We start from the raw sequence: 19,196 nt of genomic DNA, 5'->3' as shown, positions 1-19,196 counted from the left end.
CTTTCATAGGCAATGATGACCCTTTTAAGCTGAACATAACACAAGTATAGGTTCACTGAAGAAGGATGAAGATTGAAGACTACTTATTGCAAAAAGTCCTGAAAAGTGCAATGAAACCATGAACCAAAATCTCAATATACCAAGAAGAGATTTAGTGATGGGGTAGAAATTAGCTTTCCTACTTTCTTTCCGTTATGTAATGACCTTCCCCCCAAAATATGAATTACAGACAAAGCCTCAGCATATAGAAGGAAAGAAGTAAAACCTTGGTTACATGAGAGTTAGCTAAAATTTAAATTTCACCTGAGGTGAACAAACCTGTTCACGCAGTTAATCTCTACAGTAAATCAAAGAACTTTGCTGATACTGTTCTCTCATTATGTGGCAGTTTTATGCTCATTAAAGCCCTGCACACTGAGTTTGAATTTCTATAGAACATCAAAATCTAGTAGAAGTCCTGTATTTGTTTCCTTTATATTATGTAGGCAACTTAGAAGAGGAATGTGTGTAGGATGGAGTTTTGAATGTCTTAGATAAGTTAGCTTATTTTTATATCATATTAAGGACAGAGAAACTGTTGATATAAGTATGTGCTCAAATTGGAAAGGGCAGTGGGCTGAGAAGAGTGAAGAGCTCACAAGATAAGCATTAATAAGCAGAGGTATTAGAAGGGACACTTCTCACTTACCATTGACAGCCCTGACTGGGACCAGAATGACCAGTGCCAACACTGGGCCTGTCTGATGACAAAAGGGCCACAATCCTTCCTATATAAAATTCTCCAATGGTTCCCTACTGCATTTAGGATAAAATCTAGAGTACCTCTTACAGTCCTCAAGGCTCTGGATACTCTAGAGGATCCTGCCTACCACTGCAGGCATCTGACATCACTTCCCCCTCACTTGCCTGTGACTCTGTCAGTTTCTTTCACACCTGCTGTTTTTGACTACTTGTAATGTTCTTCCTTGGCTGCTCATATGGCAGGCTCCTTTCATTACTTAGGTTTCTGTTTAAATGTTACTTTGCCAGAGGGCTTATCTTGATAAGCTTTGTAAAATTTATTCCTCATTTTGTTAATCAAGAGGGCTTATTTGCTTTTCTCAGAGACAACAGGCTTGTTTCTGCCAGAGAATTTATTAAAAATATTTTTAAATTTTCTTATCACAAATCACAATTCAACATAATATTTTTTTTGTTTTCTTGCTTAAATTTGTCTTCCTAATTAGAATGCAATATTGCAAAAACATCATTAGAGCAACAACATACAATCTAGAGTACATAGTGAAATTTCAACAAATATTTTTTTTTGAATGAATGAATACTGAAAAGAAAGGAACCAAGAAAGTTTTATTAAAGGGAGTTCTGTATATCAGAAGAGGGGAAGAGGGAAGTGCTTGTCATTGTATCAGAGCCCACGCTTATCTCCAGAATATAATTATAATGAAAGTTCCTGTTATTTAAAAATCAAACTTGCCCTAGCAATCTCAGTCTGCCTCCAAGTCTTGAGGATTTTTCCTTTGAACAATATCTCATATCAGTCACCTCTGTTCACTTCTAACTGTTCCCACCGACTTCAGGCTTTGTCTGTTATTCCTCTGGTTTCCCATCTGGCTTCCCTAATTTCACTTCTTGCCCCAGTCACTCCATATTGCATATTCTATCGGATCAGTTCTTTATCACTAAGATTGCATCATTTTGTTTCCCTTCTAAAATCTCCAATGGTCCATTTTTCTGCCATATCAATCTAAGACACCTCCCCCTTCCAGATTCTCAAGGCTGTCTGTGATACAGCTCAACTCTTACCTCTACTCCTCAGAGCTCACTGTGGACTGCGATGTGAGGCAGACATGGCAATCTCCTTGGTGTAACTTGACAAAATGTGCTTCTGTTCCAGTGCCTTATTGTCAAGTTGTCTCTCTTACCCAAAATGCCCCCTCTTTCTTCTATCCAAACTCTGCTTAGATAAGCCAGATTAATTTTCATCTTTGTTATATCTTCCCTAAGCAATCTAGTCCTTATTTGTTTTCCACTTCCCAAAATACATTATATAGCTTTATGATTAATTATATGCTGATTATGCTAGTTTATACTGTTAACATTTTAGTAAGCTTTTTAAAAAAATGGTGCTGGCGATTGAACCCAAGGTCTTTCACATACAGGCAAATGCTCTTCCACTGAGCTACTTTCCCAGCCCTTATACACATTTTAAGTCTTATTTTTCCAACCAGATTGCAAGCTTTTTGAAGGGAAGGATAATGTTTAGCAGTCTTAAGTACAAACTAGGTATGAAAAAGAAGGGAAATCATATTACTATGTACCTTCTGTGTCTTTAGCATGGGTAGGGGTGTGTGTGTGTGTGTGTGTGTGTGTGTGTGTATATATACATATATATATATACATATACACAAACATAATACATATATATTCACAAGTTTATTGTTTTTTTAATGTTTATTGAGGTACAATTCTTACAATACAAATTAATCAGTTTTTAAAGTGCACAATTCAATGGCAGCAGTACATTCACAGTGTTGTGTATCCATCACTTCTATCTAGCGCCAAAACATTCTTGCTAGTCCAAAGAAAACCATGTACTACCAACTGTCATTCCCTATTCCTCCTTCCCTGAGTCTCTGGGGAAAAATTTAATTTCAGTCTCTATGGATTAATTTATTTGGATAGTTTACATATTTATATGTGACATTTTGTGTCTGGTTCTCTCACTAGGCATAATTTAAGGTTCACCCATGTTATAGTTTGTATTAGTATTTGACTTCTTTTTAGGGCTGAATAACATATAGCGTATGTATATACCACAGGGTTTATTCATTTATCCATTGATTGACATTTGGGTTGTTTCCACCTTCTGGCTTATATGAATAGCCCTGCTATAAACATCACTATTCTTCAGTTCTTTTAGGTATGTAGTTAGGAATGGAATTACTGGACCATATGTCAATTCTATGTTATAACTTTTTGAGGTAGTACTAAACTTTCTACCACAGTGGCTGTACTATTTTATATTCCTACAATGTATAATGAATTTATATTTATCTACCTCATCAACATCTATTAGTTATTTTGTTTTTATTATAGGCTTCCTAATAGGTATGAAACGGCACCTCACCATGTTTAAATGTTTTTTTCGTGTGCTATTTTTCAAGGCCATCTGTATATCTTCTTTGGAGAAATGCCTATTCAAGTTTTTTGGTCATTTTATAACTGACTTGTCTTTTTGTGGTTGAGTTGTAGGAGTTCTTTATATATGCTAGACCCTTATTAGATATATGATTTATAAGTATTTTCAGCATTGTATAGCATCTACTCATTTTTTGATAGTGTCCTTTGATATATGTTTTCAATTTTGATGAAGTCCAATTTACCTACTTACTGCTATTGTTTCATGTGCTTTTGTTGTCATCACTGAGAATCTATTGATTCAGATGAGGTCTTGCCAACTTTTTGCCTAGGTTGGCCTTTTACCGTGAATCCCCTTATCTTTGCCTCCGAAGTAGCTAAGATTACAGGCATGAGCCACTGTGCCTGGCTAAAATTTTTATAGATCTACGTTTACATAGCTAGTTTCAGAATAAAAACCTAGTTCTTGCTCCAAAATCCAGGTTTTTCTATTATATTATATTTCATCTACAGGATGAGATGATTAAATCTAAATGTAACATGAATTATCCCACTGATCACTGGAATTGATTAGGCTTAGGTGACTGACTAAGCCAGTTGCTTTTTTCCTTATGTCTCTTTGTGCATCCCTTTGGGAATCACATGTTTGGCCACAGATGTTTCCGGAGAGAAGAGCTGCTGGGGGATTGAACTGCTTTCTAAACAGACTTGTCTCTTTAGGTCCAAGATTATTTTACATATTGTTTCAAAGGAGTCTTTCATGAATATGATTAATGACAATGTAAAATACAGAGCAACTATCATTTCAACTTAAAGCTTCAGTTTTAGAGAAACATTTTTATTAAAAAAATTTAGTAGCCTATGATAACTAGGCTCCTGAGATAAGTAATTGCACTGGGTGTGGTGGTACATGCCTGTAATCGCAGCACTAGAGTGGTGAAGGCAGGTGGCTTTTGAATTTGAGGCCAGACAGGGCTACATAGTGAAACTTTATCTCAAAAAACCAAAGGAGGGGAAGATAACTTAAACTCATACTGACATAATATCGCATCATATTTTATCATTCTGAGAAAGCTTTGACATTTAAAAAAGTTATTTAAAAAAATTTTTAAAAATGTAACCAATTCACAAAAGTCTCAGGAGAAGAACAAAGACAAAATTAGACCAGTACCATCTGGTAAAACAACTGCATATACCAAGAACCCAGAAACAGTTTCTGAACCTAGGACTTTTGTCAGATCAACATGATAAAAGCAAGCCATACTTTCTATGTGCCCAACCATAAATTTAGGCCTGTTGGCCTGCATTATGGGGCATGGAAGTAATGAATATTCTATGTAGAATGTTCCTAAATGAATGTTTCTTTGTTTTGGATATTAGCTAGTTTCCAAGAGATTTTTCTAGGACATAAACCACTGAAATAATCCATTGAGAAGTTACTTTTGCAACTTCAGTGAAGCTAAGGGAAAAAGATGACCTAATCCATACCATTTAGTAATAATATGTTGTTTTCTTTTCCCTGGCACCCAGAAGATAATAGTTCCAGGGCAGCAACACAACAGGAAGACCATCCCACCCTACCTTTCACAAAACATTCCAGTAAGGTATACTGGTACCTTCAATTTACTTTGAAGTACATAAGAAATGATGGATGGACAAAGAGACAGGTAGATGGATAGATATATGAAAAATAATATAATCGACTATTAATGGTAAAGTCAGGGTGTTTATTATAAAATTATCTCAACTCTTTTATATATTGGACTTTTCTTAAAAATGTCGGGGGACAAACATTCCAATAAGGTACACAAATAATACAAGCTTTGGGAAGCAGTTCCTTCATGGGACATAAGAGCCACAGCAGACTCTAATCAGTGTGTACATCTCTTTAATGTAAATTATGCTTATGGTAACAAATGAATTTTTTCTAGGAAATATTCTCTGTGATATCATCACTAATAATGATATATTCAGGTTCATAGAGAAAACTTAACTTTTTAAGAGCAAAGAGTAAAACTTAAAAAAAACAAGAAAGCACTAAGAGTAACAGATCTGCTGAGATAACAATAGTTGCAAGGGGGCAGAGGGAAAGGGGAAGTGGGGACAGAGAATGCTAAATGGATTTTGACTAAAGCATTTATTCATGGAAAATAACCATGAATCATTTTAAAAGAAGCCAGTCTAGGATTGGCAGAAGAAAGGGTATGTGTAATACAGCTGAGGTCTGGTGCAAATAAAAGCACAGTGTTATTTGTTAGCATTCTTCCATAATGACCACAAAGTCTAGCCTGTAAGCACCTCTATTCCTCAGCGTAAAAGATAATTTCAGGCTCATTCTTAAGAGTTTATGCCATGCATGCTATTCTCTACACAAAACAGAGGGAAAACACACGTGCTTCAGACAAAACCTGATATAATATCAGCACCAAACATAAGGTGTAACGAACCAACCAACCAACCTAGGCTTTTGCTATATAGCTCAGGCTGACTTGGAACTCACAGTCCTCCTGATTCAGCACCCTGACTGCTGGAATTATAGGCAGGAACCACCATGCCTGGCTTATTTGTTCTTAAGACATATTTAATCAAGGTAGGGGCTCACTTGTCTTCTGAGTTTATAGAGGGCCAGTTCTTGCATTTGTAAGAATCACAGAGCTGGAGCCATGGCTCAAATGGTAGACTGCCTGCCTTGCAAGTGTTGAAGCTCTGAGTTCAAACACCAGTACTTCCAAATAAAGAAAAAAAAAAAGTCAGGAATGGGAGTAATGCAAGCAGCAATTCCTATGCCAGGAAATGAGTTTTTGAAGAATGTAAAACAATGATTCAGGTTCTAAAAACCAGTGTAAACAAATGGTCCGACAAATATTCATTCTAGACAAATTCTGTTAAAAAATAAAGCAGACTCACTTTTGGGGGTAAGAAGGGAAACATACAGCAGAGTGGGTTAAACTGTGGACTAGAACTAGAGTGCCTCAGTTTGTATTCTCTGTCATGCACTAGCTGTGTGATCCTGAGCTATGTTAATGTCATCTCAATTTCTTCATCTTTAAAGCAGGGTTAATTAGAGATAAGAGCAAAACAGTTTCTGCCTGGAAGTGAGGGGGTATGGGGGGGGAGGGGGGTGGTGGAAAGGGATGGGGCGGGGGGTAGAGCAGAGAAATGACCCAAACATTGTATGCACATAGGAATAAGTGAAAAAAAATGAAGTAGGGTTAACAATCATACTGTGAGAATTTAATGCAATAATACATGCAATGTGCTTAGGCTAATGCCTTCTGTTAGTTGCTATCACTATCTGCATTATCGCAACAAAAGAGACATTTAAAAGTGTAATCATTATCACATTCACCCCCATCATTTATTTTTTAAAAAAAATATTTAAAACAAAAAGGATAGTGAGAATATAGTAACCCTTTTTGTGCCTTCTTCCCTTTGAAGGTTCTTCCTTATCTTTCTTCTTCCTTTAGCCACCCAAGGAGCCATGCTTATATCTTCTCTCTCCCTCTCTCTCTCTCTTTCTGTACTGAGGTATGAACTCAGGGCTTCATGCCTGCTGGTCAGATGCTCTACCTCTTGAGCCAGGGCTCCAGCCCTTGTACCTTCATTTTCATACCAGTAACTCATTACTTGGCTTCCATTCATATTATTCTGCTGAAATTGTTTTGGTTAATGTCATTAAAGACTTCATAACTGTTAAATAAGCGATTTTTCCTTTTCAATCTTAATGCCTCTTAATCACTCTTTAGTATTTCACAATGTTAACCAATTCCTATTTTTTGAAATACCTTAATTTTTGGGGATTAACATGATGGACTATTTTCTTTCAGTTTTTTTTTCTTGTCCTCCCTTCCTGATATACCTGAATTGATTCTTCCTTCCTCCCCCTCCTTAAAATACTACCAACTGTGGGTTCTTTTAAATTTTTTTTCTATATTTAATCTTAATCTCAAAGGAATAGACTAATGATTTTCACAGCTATCTGAGGTGATGGTTTTCAAGTTTTTCTTTCTTTTTTATCTGTGAATTCATAATCCTCCTGCCTCAGCCTCCTGAGTGCTGAGTCTACAGGAGTATACTGCCATGCTTGGTTTATCAATTATTCACCGAAGAATAGCTCTCATATACCATCCTTTTTCTCTTTTCTCATTCCACTGCTACTTAGATAGTACTATATTTGGAGGAGTTCTTGGATCACTCTAAGCCTCAGTTGTCATTTATAATATAATGTTAAATCAGGAAATTTATGGTAAAGTCTTCAGTTCAGAACCTACTAAAATGTTCAATGAATTAAGACATATAATTTAGATTTTCAACATTTTTTTTTCATTTATGAAGTACTTAAATAGGTTTTTAATAATAACCTTGCAATAAGCAAGAGAAAGAAATTAAAGACAAAGAAATAGAAAAGAAAGAACTCAAGTTACCCATACTGGCAGATCATCTGATCCTTTACTTAAAAGATCTTAAAGATTCCACCAGAAAACTTTTGGACTGATAAATACTTTTGGTAAAGTAGGAGAATACAAAATCAATATACAAAAGTAAAGTTTTTCTGTATACCAATAATGAGCAGCTGAGAAAGAAATCAGGAAAGTAATTCCATTCACAATAGCCTCAAAAAAAAAAATCCAGGAGTAAACCTAACTGAGGTGAAAGACCTCTACATAAACTATAAAACACTTAAGAAAGAAGATGGAAAAACTTCCCAAATTCATGAATTAGCAGAATTGACATTGTGAAAATGACTATTACTAAAAATGACCTACCTTCAATGCAATCCCCATCAAAATTCCAATGTCATTTTTCATAGAAACTGAAAAATCAGTCCTAAAATTCATGTGGAACCCTAAAAGATCCTGAATAGTGAAAGTAATCCTAAGCAAAAAGAGCACGCTTGGCTTCAAATTATACTACAGAGCCAAAGCATAAGATCAACATGGTACTGGAAGAAAACCAGACATGCAGACCAATGGAATGGAGGACCTGGAAATAATCCCATACAACTACTGCTGTCTAATTCTTAACAAAGGTACTAAAAACATTTGTTGGAGAAAAGAGCCTCTTCAACAAATGGTGCTTGGAAAACTGGATATCTACATGCAAAAGACTGAAACTAGATCTCTCACCCTGTATAATTCACAATGGATCAGAGTCCTTAATGTAAAACCTGAAATACTGAAACTACTATAGCAAAACATAGGTAAAATACTTCAAGACAAAGGAATAGGCAACAACTTTCTGAATAGGATTTCAAAAGACCAGGAAATAATAGCAGGAAATGACAAAAGGAAGGCATCAAATTAATAAGCTTCTTCACAGGAAAAGAAGCAATGACTACAGTGAAGAGACAGCCTACAGAACGGGAGAAAATCCTCGCCAGCTATTCATCTGACAAAGGACTAACATCTAGAATATACAAAGAACTCAAAAAATCAAATAAATATAGAAAGAACAAATAATCCAATCAATAAATGGGCAAATGAACACACAGTTCTCAAAAGAAGTACAAACGGCCAATAACTACATGAAAAAATTCAATATCCTTCACCATAAAAGAAATGAAAACAAAACTACATTGAGACAAAGAAAGTCAGTACATGTTTAGTACAGATACAACTTTCTCAAATATTTTCAATCTGTAGCTGGCAGAATAAACTGATGTGGAACCTGTGGATATGGAGTACCAATTGTACCTGCAAAAAAAAAAAATAAAGTTAACTGTTCTTGAAGATCTAAAAAAACTACACTGAGATTTCATCTCACTTCAGTTAGAATGGCTATCATGAAGACAACAAACAATAAATGCTGACGAGGATGCTGGGAAATGAAAACCCCCATACACTACTGGTAGGAATGTAAATCAGCATGGAGATCTTTCAAAAAACAAAAACCAAAAAAACCTAAGAATGGTTCTTAAATACCACTCCTTGGTATCTACCCAAAGGATGCAAAATCAGCATACAATAAAGATATCTGCACACTCATGTTTACTGTAACACCATTCACAATAGCCAAACTATGAAAGCAGCCTAGGTGCCCATCAACAATGAATGGATAAAGGGAATGTTTGTGGATATGTATGTGTGTGTGTACACATATATATAGACACACATACATACATACATACACAATAGAGTATTATTCAGCCATAAAGAAGAATGAAATTATGTCACCTGCAGGAAGATGGATGGAACTGGAAATTATCATGGTAAGTGAAATAAACCAGACTAAGAAAGGTAAGTATCATATGCAGAATCTAGATTTAAAAAATACATGAAAGCAGAAAGGGGACTACCAGAAGGAAGAGAGAAGACAATAAAGGGTAATGAGGGTGAATATGATTAAAGTGTTTAGTATGAAGTATATGAAAACATCAAAATGAAAGCCATTACTGTGTACAATGAAAATTTAATATACCTAACCTACCATATATCATAGTTTAGCCCTGCCTACCTTAAACATGTACAGAATATCTATATTAGCCTACAATAGGCAAAATCATCTAACACAAAACTTATTTTATAATAAACACAATGTATAGGAGAAAATATTTGCAGATCTATCTGATAGGGGTTAATATCCAGAATATGACTCTAAAATGTAAAGTGAGAGGAAAGTCTGGAAAGGTAAGGAACAAAGAGGTAGGAGGTAGGTTAGATGAATCAATCATGGTTGTGTCCTCTCTGACCACAGGACAGCCACTGGGAATTATTTTTTATATGCAACACTGTTTCCCATCCTCATCATTGCAGATATTTGAATATGTACAATAAGACAACACAATGCTATTATTGTATTACCTGTTACTTTTTATTCTATATTATGTATGGTATACAGTCTCTGTCTTTCTGACATTAGTCTTACAGGAAAACATTTCTTGAGAAAAAGGAAGGTCACTCCTGAGTAGAATTTTTAGGAACAAAGCAAAGACCATCCAAGAACAGTAAAAGAAAAAAAGAAAATCCAATTCCTTAAAAGGCTGCTTTTTAACATGTTTCCTTACTTTTAATACCTCAATTTGAGGAAAAAAATTGAAAAACAGTGAAGTTTTAAAAATATGAAACATTCGATAAAACAGTTATATGTCAACACAGTTTTGAGTTTTGTATTATTAGATTTTTGGCCTGGAAAGTGAGGTACATTTATTTTGGGCTATTTTAATTACTTGAAATTTAAGAAGTAAACATTTCTAGTGAACTCTTATTAATGAAATAGCTATGGCCTTATAAATGAAATTCTCCAGTTCAGTCAATTTATTAGTATCTAGGGAAGTTACTCCACAAAATATTTTATATGCAAAATTTAAATCAGTTTACTGAATTAAAATATTTTACAAAGTGTGATCTAAGTGAAGTTACTGGCATTATGGTTACTTTAGTAGATTTAATCACTGTGGGGAAACTATTGACAAGATTAACTGAGAACTTGATTCTTTAAAGCTAATGTAGATCAAAACATTAAAATGGCCAACAAGTACATGAAAAAAAGCTCAATTTCATCAGAGAAGTTGCAAACCTAAACCACAATGAGATATCATCTCATGGCAGTTAGAATAGCTATTAATAAGATGACAAAAAATAAATGCTGGCAAAGATGTGGAGAGAGGGAGCTCTTATATACTGTTGGTGGAAATATGAACTAGTACAGCCATTATGGGAAGCAGTGTGGAGGTTTCTCAAAAAAACTAGTAGAACTGCTATACAATTCAGCAATCCCATTACTAAGTATGTAGCAAAAGGAAATGAAATTAGAATGTCTCAGAAATATCTGCACTGGTATGTTTATAGTGGCACGATTCATAACAGCCAATATATGCAATCAACCTATAGGTGCTCACGAACAAATGAATGATTAAAAATGTGGTATGTGTGTGTATACATACATACAATGGAATATCATTCAAACATAAAAATAATGAAATTCTGACACTTTCATGAAGCAACATGGATGGAATTGGAAAACATTATGGTAAGTGAAATAAGTCAGACACAGACAAATACTACATGTTCTCACCTATATGTGGATGCTAAAGCAATTGATCCCATAGAAGTAGAGAATAGTGGTTACCAGAGCATGAGAAGTATGGGGAAAGAAGGGGATGGAGAGAGGATGATTAAAAGGTACAGGGGTGCAGTAGGGTAGTAGGAATAACTTTTAACATTCTATAGCACAATAGGATACCCATGGCTGATGATAATTAATTAAATATTTCAAAATAGCTAATGGAGAGGATTCTACCCAATACAAAGAAATGATAAATGACTGAAGTTATACATATGTCAATTACCGATTTAATCATTACACACTATATAAATGTATTAAAATGTCCCACTGTATAGCCCATAAATAGGTATAATTACTACATGTCAATCAAAAATTAAAAGTATTTGTTTAAGAAAGAAAGGAAACCACCATGGCAGAGTATGAGAATTAGAAAGCCATTTCCATTGTTCCATCCCCAAACTAGAAACACATAAAGAAAATTTTCTTCTCAAACAAGGAAATGTCATATTTTTCTTTTTTCCTCTACAAAATCCGGGAACAGGTATGGATAGGGGGAGAAGTGGGGCTGGGAAAAACGGGATAGGAAGGTAAATATTGTGCAAATGGTGTATACATGTATTTAAATGCAAAAACAAGATCTGTTGAAACTATTCCATGAATTGGGGTAGGAGGGATAAAAGAAAGCAGGGGAGGGGTTGAATCCAAGTATGATATATTTGATACATTATAAGAACTTTTGTAAATGCCACAATGTACCCCCACTAAGTAAAACAATAAAAAGAACAAAAAAATAAAGCATTTAAAACAGAAAAAAAAGGTTTTCTTGTCTCCTCATCAAATAGTCCTGCTCTCTGTAAGTTTATTCTCTTAAATAACCAAAACAGTATAAGACAAGCAAAACACAAAACAAAAACCATTGAAACAGCTTAATGGTACATTATTTTTCTTTATTGGACTTAAGGTATTTGAAAATATTTTCAGTGATTTATCTTGCAGAGTTAAATGTTATTAATTAGAATTTCCTTCGTGTTACATACCCCAGTCTTTCTTTAAATAGTTTAATGCAAGAAGTCAATATGTGCCTATTAGAAGATTATGTAATTTATAGATTCTTCTCTTTCTCAAAGGTTATTAATCTCTTGTGGGTCTCATGGGAGAACTTTCTGTATATTAGCTACTGTTTGGGTTTTCAAAACTGTAAGATGTAATTTACCAAGTAGGACTGGTTTAAATAAAAACCAGACCTAGGTGTATGCAGAGCTACTTAACATGTAGTGATCTGGTTAAAAAAAAAATCAGCCAGACTATCAAAAAAAAGCATAAACTTATTTCTAGTAGACATTCAAAGACATCTAGTTTAACTGCTGTGGTTTTACCTTTTCAAGAGCTGACTGTGAGTGAAGGGAACAATCTCCTACAACTAAAGCTTACAATCTATTCATCTAATATTTATATACAGGCAGTTTCATGCATGTAACCTTATCTCTGGATTTTGAATTTACCCAAGAATAAGTAAATTTAATCTTACTTATAAAAATAAAATAATGAACAAGAGATAAAAAAGACTGATTTGTAAATGTGATGAGAGCCAACTGGACAATAATGAAGATGATGAAGCAACCTCAGGGATGGGTGACTCAGTAGTCTAATGCAAGAGCATTTAGCTTCATGACATGCATCTTAGTCAGCTTCATAAAAGATTCATTGTTTCAGAAAAGTAAGGGACTTACAAATGATGTAAAGCATTGATTTTATTCGATAAAAATTAAGCCATTGCTTTGACAAAGCCAAGTTAACTGTAGTGAGGCCAATTTCATATAAATTCTGCCAGTGAATCAGACTATCATTTGCACATATTCCCTTGATCCTATTGTCTATTAAAGCAGCAATTAACTAAACACAAAGCTTCTGAATGTCTTTATGTAATGGGATTTAGTAAAGGTCCTAAGGGAACCTAAATATATTGAGTGAAGTTTTAATTAGTAATGTATAATCTCTTCTAGCAGAACAGTCTGATTATAATTTAACACCAAGCAAGTTAGGGTCTTACCATTAATAATTTGTTGTTAATTTGCCACAAATAGCTACTATTTGAAGTCACTATGCTATGGAGTTAAAATCTCTTTATCTGTGCTCTCATAAGATTTACCCATAAAAGCCAATTACTTCTTTGTTTCTTTTAATAGGTAGCAAATAGTTTTATTTTTTCTGTAGAATGAAAGATTTCACTAAGATGGTCAAAAGAGTAAGAAGTTTCAGGTAGTAATTTCTAGCGTAACTCTACATTAACATAATGGTGATTAAAAATAGAATTACAAAATAATTTTAAAATCTTTAGTTTAAAACTTAATAAAGTAAAATTAATTCAATTTAGTATCTATCCAAGGTGTTAAGACTTGGGATAGAAAAGGAACATGGGTAGGTTAGCCAGCTGTACACTGCACTAGAAGGCAACTTTCTGTATCTACTTCAGCACCGGAGCTCAAGCTCTTGGATGACTGACAGATAGGAATATGCTAACTTGCTGCAAAGGAATCCTGTATAGTGTGCACTTATGTGACCTTCTCCCGTTGTTGGGCTGAGTTCCTGGAAACACCAATTTTGGTAGAACAGTTGTTCAAAACAGCTGTTTTAAGTTTTAAAAAAGGACTTTTTAAGCAAATGTTAATGCTAACACTCCACTTGAAAATCCAGATTCTAGCTCAGACATTATCCCAACTTCTGCTACAGTAGTCAAAAGACCACTATTATAATTAAACAATTCAGTTACTATTAAGGCAAATGTTAGATGAACAATACCTGTACTCTTAAACCATGTTCATAAAGAACTAACAAACTCTCAAAATATTTATTTTTGCATTTATGTAAACAGATTATATGATCCTTGAGGCATAATGTTTATCTTCAATTACAATGGTATCCTTGTGTGGGGACTGCTGGGAGTACTCAAGACATATTCTGGAGGTTCTCAAAGTCAAAACTATGTTTATAATACTAAGAGATTCTTTCCCTTTTCCACTGTCGTTCCCTCATGACTGTACAGTGGAATTTTCCATACTTTACATGATGTTAACATGTAATGAAAGGGTCTATTGTTATTTATAAAAAATGAATATATGGATATTAAAAAATCTCTATTATTTAAAAAAATCCATTATATTTAATAATTAAAAACTAGTACTTGACACATTAGTTTTAATTTCTAATATGGTAAATATTAACTTAAGTTTTCAGGGTGTAAGAGTGTAAAGGGGATCAATCCCCAGCACCATAGAAAACCAAAAACAACTCTGGAACTTTAAAGCCACACATGGTGATGTACACCTACAATCCCAGCACTCGAGAGGCTAAGGCAAGAGGATCATGAGTTTGAGACTAGCATGGGATACAAAGTGAGACCCTGTCTCAATAAACAAAAAAACAGTGTAAGCTTCTGCACAACAAAAGAAATGGTCTCTGAACTGAACAGACCACCCACAGAGTGGGAGAAAATATTTCCCAGCTACACATCAGACAAAGGACTGATAACCAGAATATACAGAGAACTAAACTCTCCCAAAATCAATGAACCAATTAAGAAATGGGCAACTGAACTAACAGAAATTCAAATGGCTAAAACCCACATGAAAAAATGCTCACCATCTCTGGACATAAAGGAAATGCAAATTATAACCACACTAAGATTCCACTTCACCCCTGTTAGAATAGCCATCATCAAAAACACCACCACCAAGTGTTGGCGAGGATGTGGGGAAAAAGGAACCCACATATACTGGTTGCAAGCTGGTGCAACCACTCTGGAAAAAAATTTGGGGGATTCTTAAAAATCTAAAAATAGATGTGCCATATGATTCAGTAATCCCACTCCTGGGGATACACCCAAAGAAATGTGACACAGGTTACTTACTCTAAAGGCATCTGCACACCCATGTTTACTGCAGCGCTATTCACAATAGCCAAGTTATGGAAACAACCAAGATGCCCCACTATTGACGAATAGATCAAGAAAATGTGGTATTTCTACACAATGGAATTTTACTCAGCCATGAAGAAGAATGAAATCTTATCATTTGCAAGTAGATGGATGGAACTGAAGAACATCATCTTGAGCGAGGCTAGCCAGGCTCAGAAGACCAAATATTGTATGTTCTCCCTCATATGCAGACTTTAGATCTAGGGCAAATATAGCAATGTTGTTAGACTTGGGTCACATGACAAGGGGAGAGCACTTATGGGTGGTATGGGTATAGGTAGAAAACCCAAAACATGAAAGCGTTTGATGTCCCCACTCCAGAGGAGCTAATACAGAAACCTTAAAGCCACAGAGGTCAACACAAGAAGGTAATCAGGAACCAGTATAAAGGTCAGTTAGAGATCAATCAACTTGGGTTGTAATACATTTGTACATGAAAGCAATGCTAGGAATCTCTCTGTATAGCTATCCTTAACTCAACTAGCAAAAACGGTCTTTCTTACTATGCTTATGTCTTCTCTTCACAAAATTAGAGATAAGGACAGAACAGGTTCTGCCTGGAAGCGAGGGGGGTAGGGAGGAAGACAGTGGGGGCCAGACAGGGGGGAGAAATGACCCAAACAATGTACGCACATGTGAATAAATGAATACTAAAAAAGGGGGGGGGGAGGCAAAGAAATTTTCCTAGGGAAAAAAATTTAAAAAAACAAACAAACGTTTTTCTATTTACTTGCAATGCTACTGTTCAATAAAATATTGTGCTTTTAAATAGAAAAAAAAAATGAAAAGTGAGTCCCAGTCAAGAAAAAAAAGGGTTCGGGGACCAAAAAACTTGAGAAACACTGCTCTAAATGGAATAGTGCAAGACTCTACCTATATGAAGTTCCCAATAAATGGCTGTCATCTCAAATGATCTTTAGACACTTGTCTAGTTACATTATTTCAGAGTCTTTATACTGGGAATAAGTTAGTAAGTAAACACAGGACACACAAGGTACATGACCATTAACTATATCTCTAAAGACCCAGAATCATTTAATAATGGAATTGTGACTAAAGAACTATTTCATAGAACTCAAGTAATATTTTAAAATGTAGAAAGTATATATCTATTCTAATGTAGAAATATATACTTTAATACACACTAAAAAACTCTCAATTACTTTCTTGCTGTTAGGGGGGATAAGGCAATTTTATTTTAACCATAACCAGAATAAAATGATGTAAAACCGAAATATTACTGTAATTTGTATGTTCTTTTATATGAAATTATAAAACATGATTTATAATGTTTTCAATAACTGTATCTGTTTTTTCCTTTGGCAGTTCTGGGATTTGAACTCAGGGCCTCATGCTTCCTAGTCAGGCATTCTACTACTTTAAGCCATGCCTCCAGTGACACGATTTTAAGAATTATGCTAGAAAAACAATCTAATTACTTTCCTAAAACAAACTGCAGTGTCTGGGATACAATAACTACAACTTATAAAGGCTTGCCAAGAAGGTCTATAGGAACTAAGGAAAGGTCTGTCTAAGTTGCTTTCTCCTCTTGGTAATGTGCTTTATGTCCTATCCTAAAACAATTCATCTGTAAACAGTAATCAAGGTAACATGCATCTTTCTGAGAGACTAAATCAGAGTATACAAATTTTAGAAGGCCAAGGTACTGCTAAGTAAACAACCTTTTTTCTTACAGATCAATGCACTGGACAGCATGTTCTAAATATTTAGATTGCTACGAGGAAAGCATGTGAAAATAAAGATAACTTCAGAAACACTAATATAGTATCTTTGTCAATGAACAAACTTCAGCTTAAGTGTTAATGCAAGCAAATTAAGATACTTTTTTGCAAGGTCTATGCAATTAGAATCATTATAAATGAATACTTTAGGTAGAGAGCTTCCTAAAGAAGTAGGTATGCTTTGGAAAAATCTTTGGATGCACTTTTGTTGTTTGACTGAATGTTCAGGCTGAAGCTCAATACAATGGAAAAAGATCTTTGTTGCATTCAAGATATAACTGATGTCTGTATGTAAGCATCAAACTCATCAGAATGTATCTAACTATTATCAAAATCTTTACATTAAATACTTAAAGCAGATGTGTACTATCAAGTATTAGTAGAACTCAGCATTAAGAAGTCCCAAAAATAACACAGCAGCAATTTGTCAGTTGTTTTCAGTGCAGTACAACACCCATGATTCAGTGATTAGCAAAGGGGAAAAATAAAACAATGTCAGCATATTAAGGCAATGCCAATGTGGCAGATTTTTAAACAAATCTGAAGGTCTGTATTGATCAGCAGTTCTGTCCATTTTTCTTTATTATGGCTGTGCATCATGGTCTTAGCACAAATAAATTATTTATACTGTTGGTTAAATTTATTCAGGCTTTAACTATAATCAATCTAAAGTAGTGCTTGACATAATTCCAATTTCTGGACTGGAAATACAAAGCTGCATACAGTAAGCAACTGGTATATGCAAACTGAAGAAATGGCAAGCAGGATGGACAAAAGTATTAGGAACTAAAACCATGACTATGATAACTACAGCACTACAATCCATTGTTTTATGCTATTTGCTTAGCCATCATTGAAAAACTGTCAGTAGAATGCTTTCCAGAATGGGCAGCAGGCACACGTAAATTCCTTCCTGAGGAAGTTATGCATCTGGCACTATTTTGCTTAGAGGTAGAACACAAGATAAGAGAGAAAAAAAGAGAACAAAGGCAAAATGAAAAGAATCTGTAAGATTAAAAATATAGCTATGGATTGCTAGATATTAGAGGAAAGAAGACTGTTAAAGCTATTTGAGACAGTTGGTTCACTCTGAGCAAAGAAGGGGCACAGATACCAGTAACAGACCACTCAACTAGACTGTTCTAATAAAATGAAAGTCTTTGAAAATATCAGGTTCCTACATGCAGAAGCATGTAGCATACAAAGAAGATAAAGAAACAGATGCCTAAGTAGGAAAAGGGTAAGTTTTTCAGATGTTGCCAGGACAGAATTAGAGATACTGTCTGAAACTTCAAGAAAGTAAAAGTACTGCATGTTACTAGACATGAAAATGAAAGAAATCCTTCAGTGAAATACATAATTATTAGCATAAAGTTCACCTGTAATATGGCTAGGGCTGAAGGTGGCCAACAGTCACTTCTAAATACAGCATTTTATTATTTCCTCCATTACCACCAGCCCTTTACATTGGCTTTTTCTCAGAATGTCAGGAAATCGATACTTGTACTCATTATAGAAACGCACTGTAATTATCATGTATTTGTAGAATTAGCTAGTTAAATGGTAAAATAAGCCATCCTACTTCTTAAAGGGAGTTTGGAAATAGAAGAAAAAAGAATTTTTTGATTTTTATCCATTTCCATTTGTTCTCAGGCATCCCTAAAGCCCTCCTATGAGTCTAACCTCTTAAATCCTGCTGTGTGCGTGCACCACCCATAGTCTGTCTTGGCATTCGAAGAGAAGTTCTCAAAGGTGCATGTCTCTGCTCATCCAGGTAAGCAAGATCTTCCAAGTGGGCAGAACTGGTGGCTGACAAGACAGAAAAATTTAATTAGAATAGGTCAGTTTAGAAGATTTCTTCACCTAGTCTATGTCTCCCAAACTTTAGAATCAGAGCTTACCACAGCACAAAATGTATAATATAATTATTTTAAGCATTTGAAAAACCAAATAAATATTTAAAAAACTTAAACTTTCATTTCACTTGTTACTTTACAATAGGACATCACAGCTCTGTTAAGAGGTTCTGGTTTAAGTTTCCTTAAACAGAGAAATATAACATTTCCTATTTAAACAGACATACAGAAATAAGCAAACTATGCAAACATAAAAATCTCACTTAATAAAGTCATAGATAATGACAAAAATTATGAGATTTTGAAGTGAAAAACAAAATAGCCAGTCCAACAGCTTATTTCTGCTTCTGAATGTCTGAATCAGTACAGGCAACAGAAGAAAAATTTCTTTGTTATCAAAAGAAATAGTAAATGGACTTTTAATGAAAACTAACAGTGAAATGAAAAATTCATTTTATATAAATGTTTTACATTATAGGAAAT

At 34.6% G+C, this 19,196-nt stretch overlaps 1 protein-coding gene across 11 annotated transcripts in view; it reads right to left on the bottom strand.

Moving 5' to 3' along the window:
• The window catches only part of Tanc2 (tetratricopeptide repeat, ankyrin repeat and coiled-coil containing 2), a 387,000-nt gene that overhangs the window by 126,300 nt on the left and 241,504 nt on the right, over positions 1-19,196 (bottom strand). For all 11 annotated transcript variants that reach the window (XM_074045367.1, XM_074045366.1, XM_074045369.1 and 8 more), the window contains one exon: positions 18,541-18,666. In XM_074045367.1, the coding sequence (XP_073901468.1) occupies positions 18,541-18,666 (126 nt within the window). The remainder of the gene's footprint in view (positions 1-18,540; positions 18,667-19,196) is intronic.

Source organism: Castor canadensis, chromosome 11 (assembly GCF_047511655.1).
Source record: "Castor canadensis chromosome 11, mCasCan1.hap1v2, whole genome shotgun sequence".
Classification (NCBI taxonomy): domain Eukaryota; kingdom Metazoa; phylum Chordata; class Mammalia; order Rodentia; family Castoridae; genus Castor; species Castor canadensis.
This window is presented reverse-complemented; position numbering and strand designations above follow the sequence as displayed.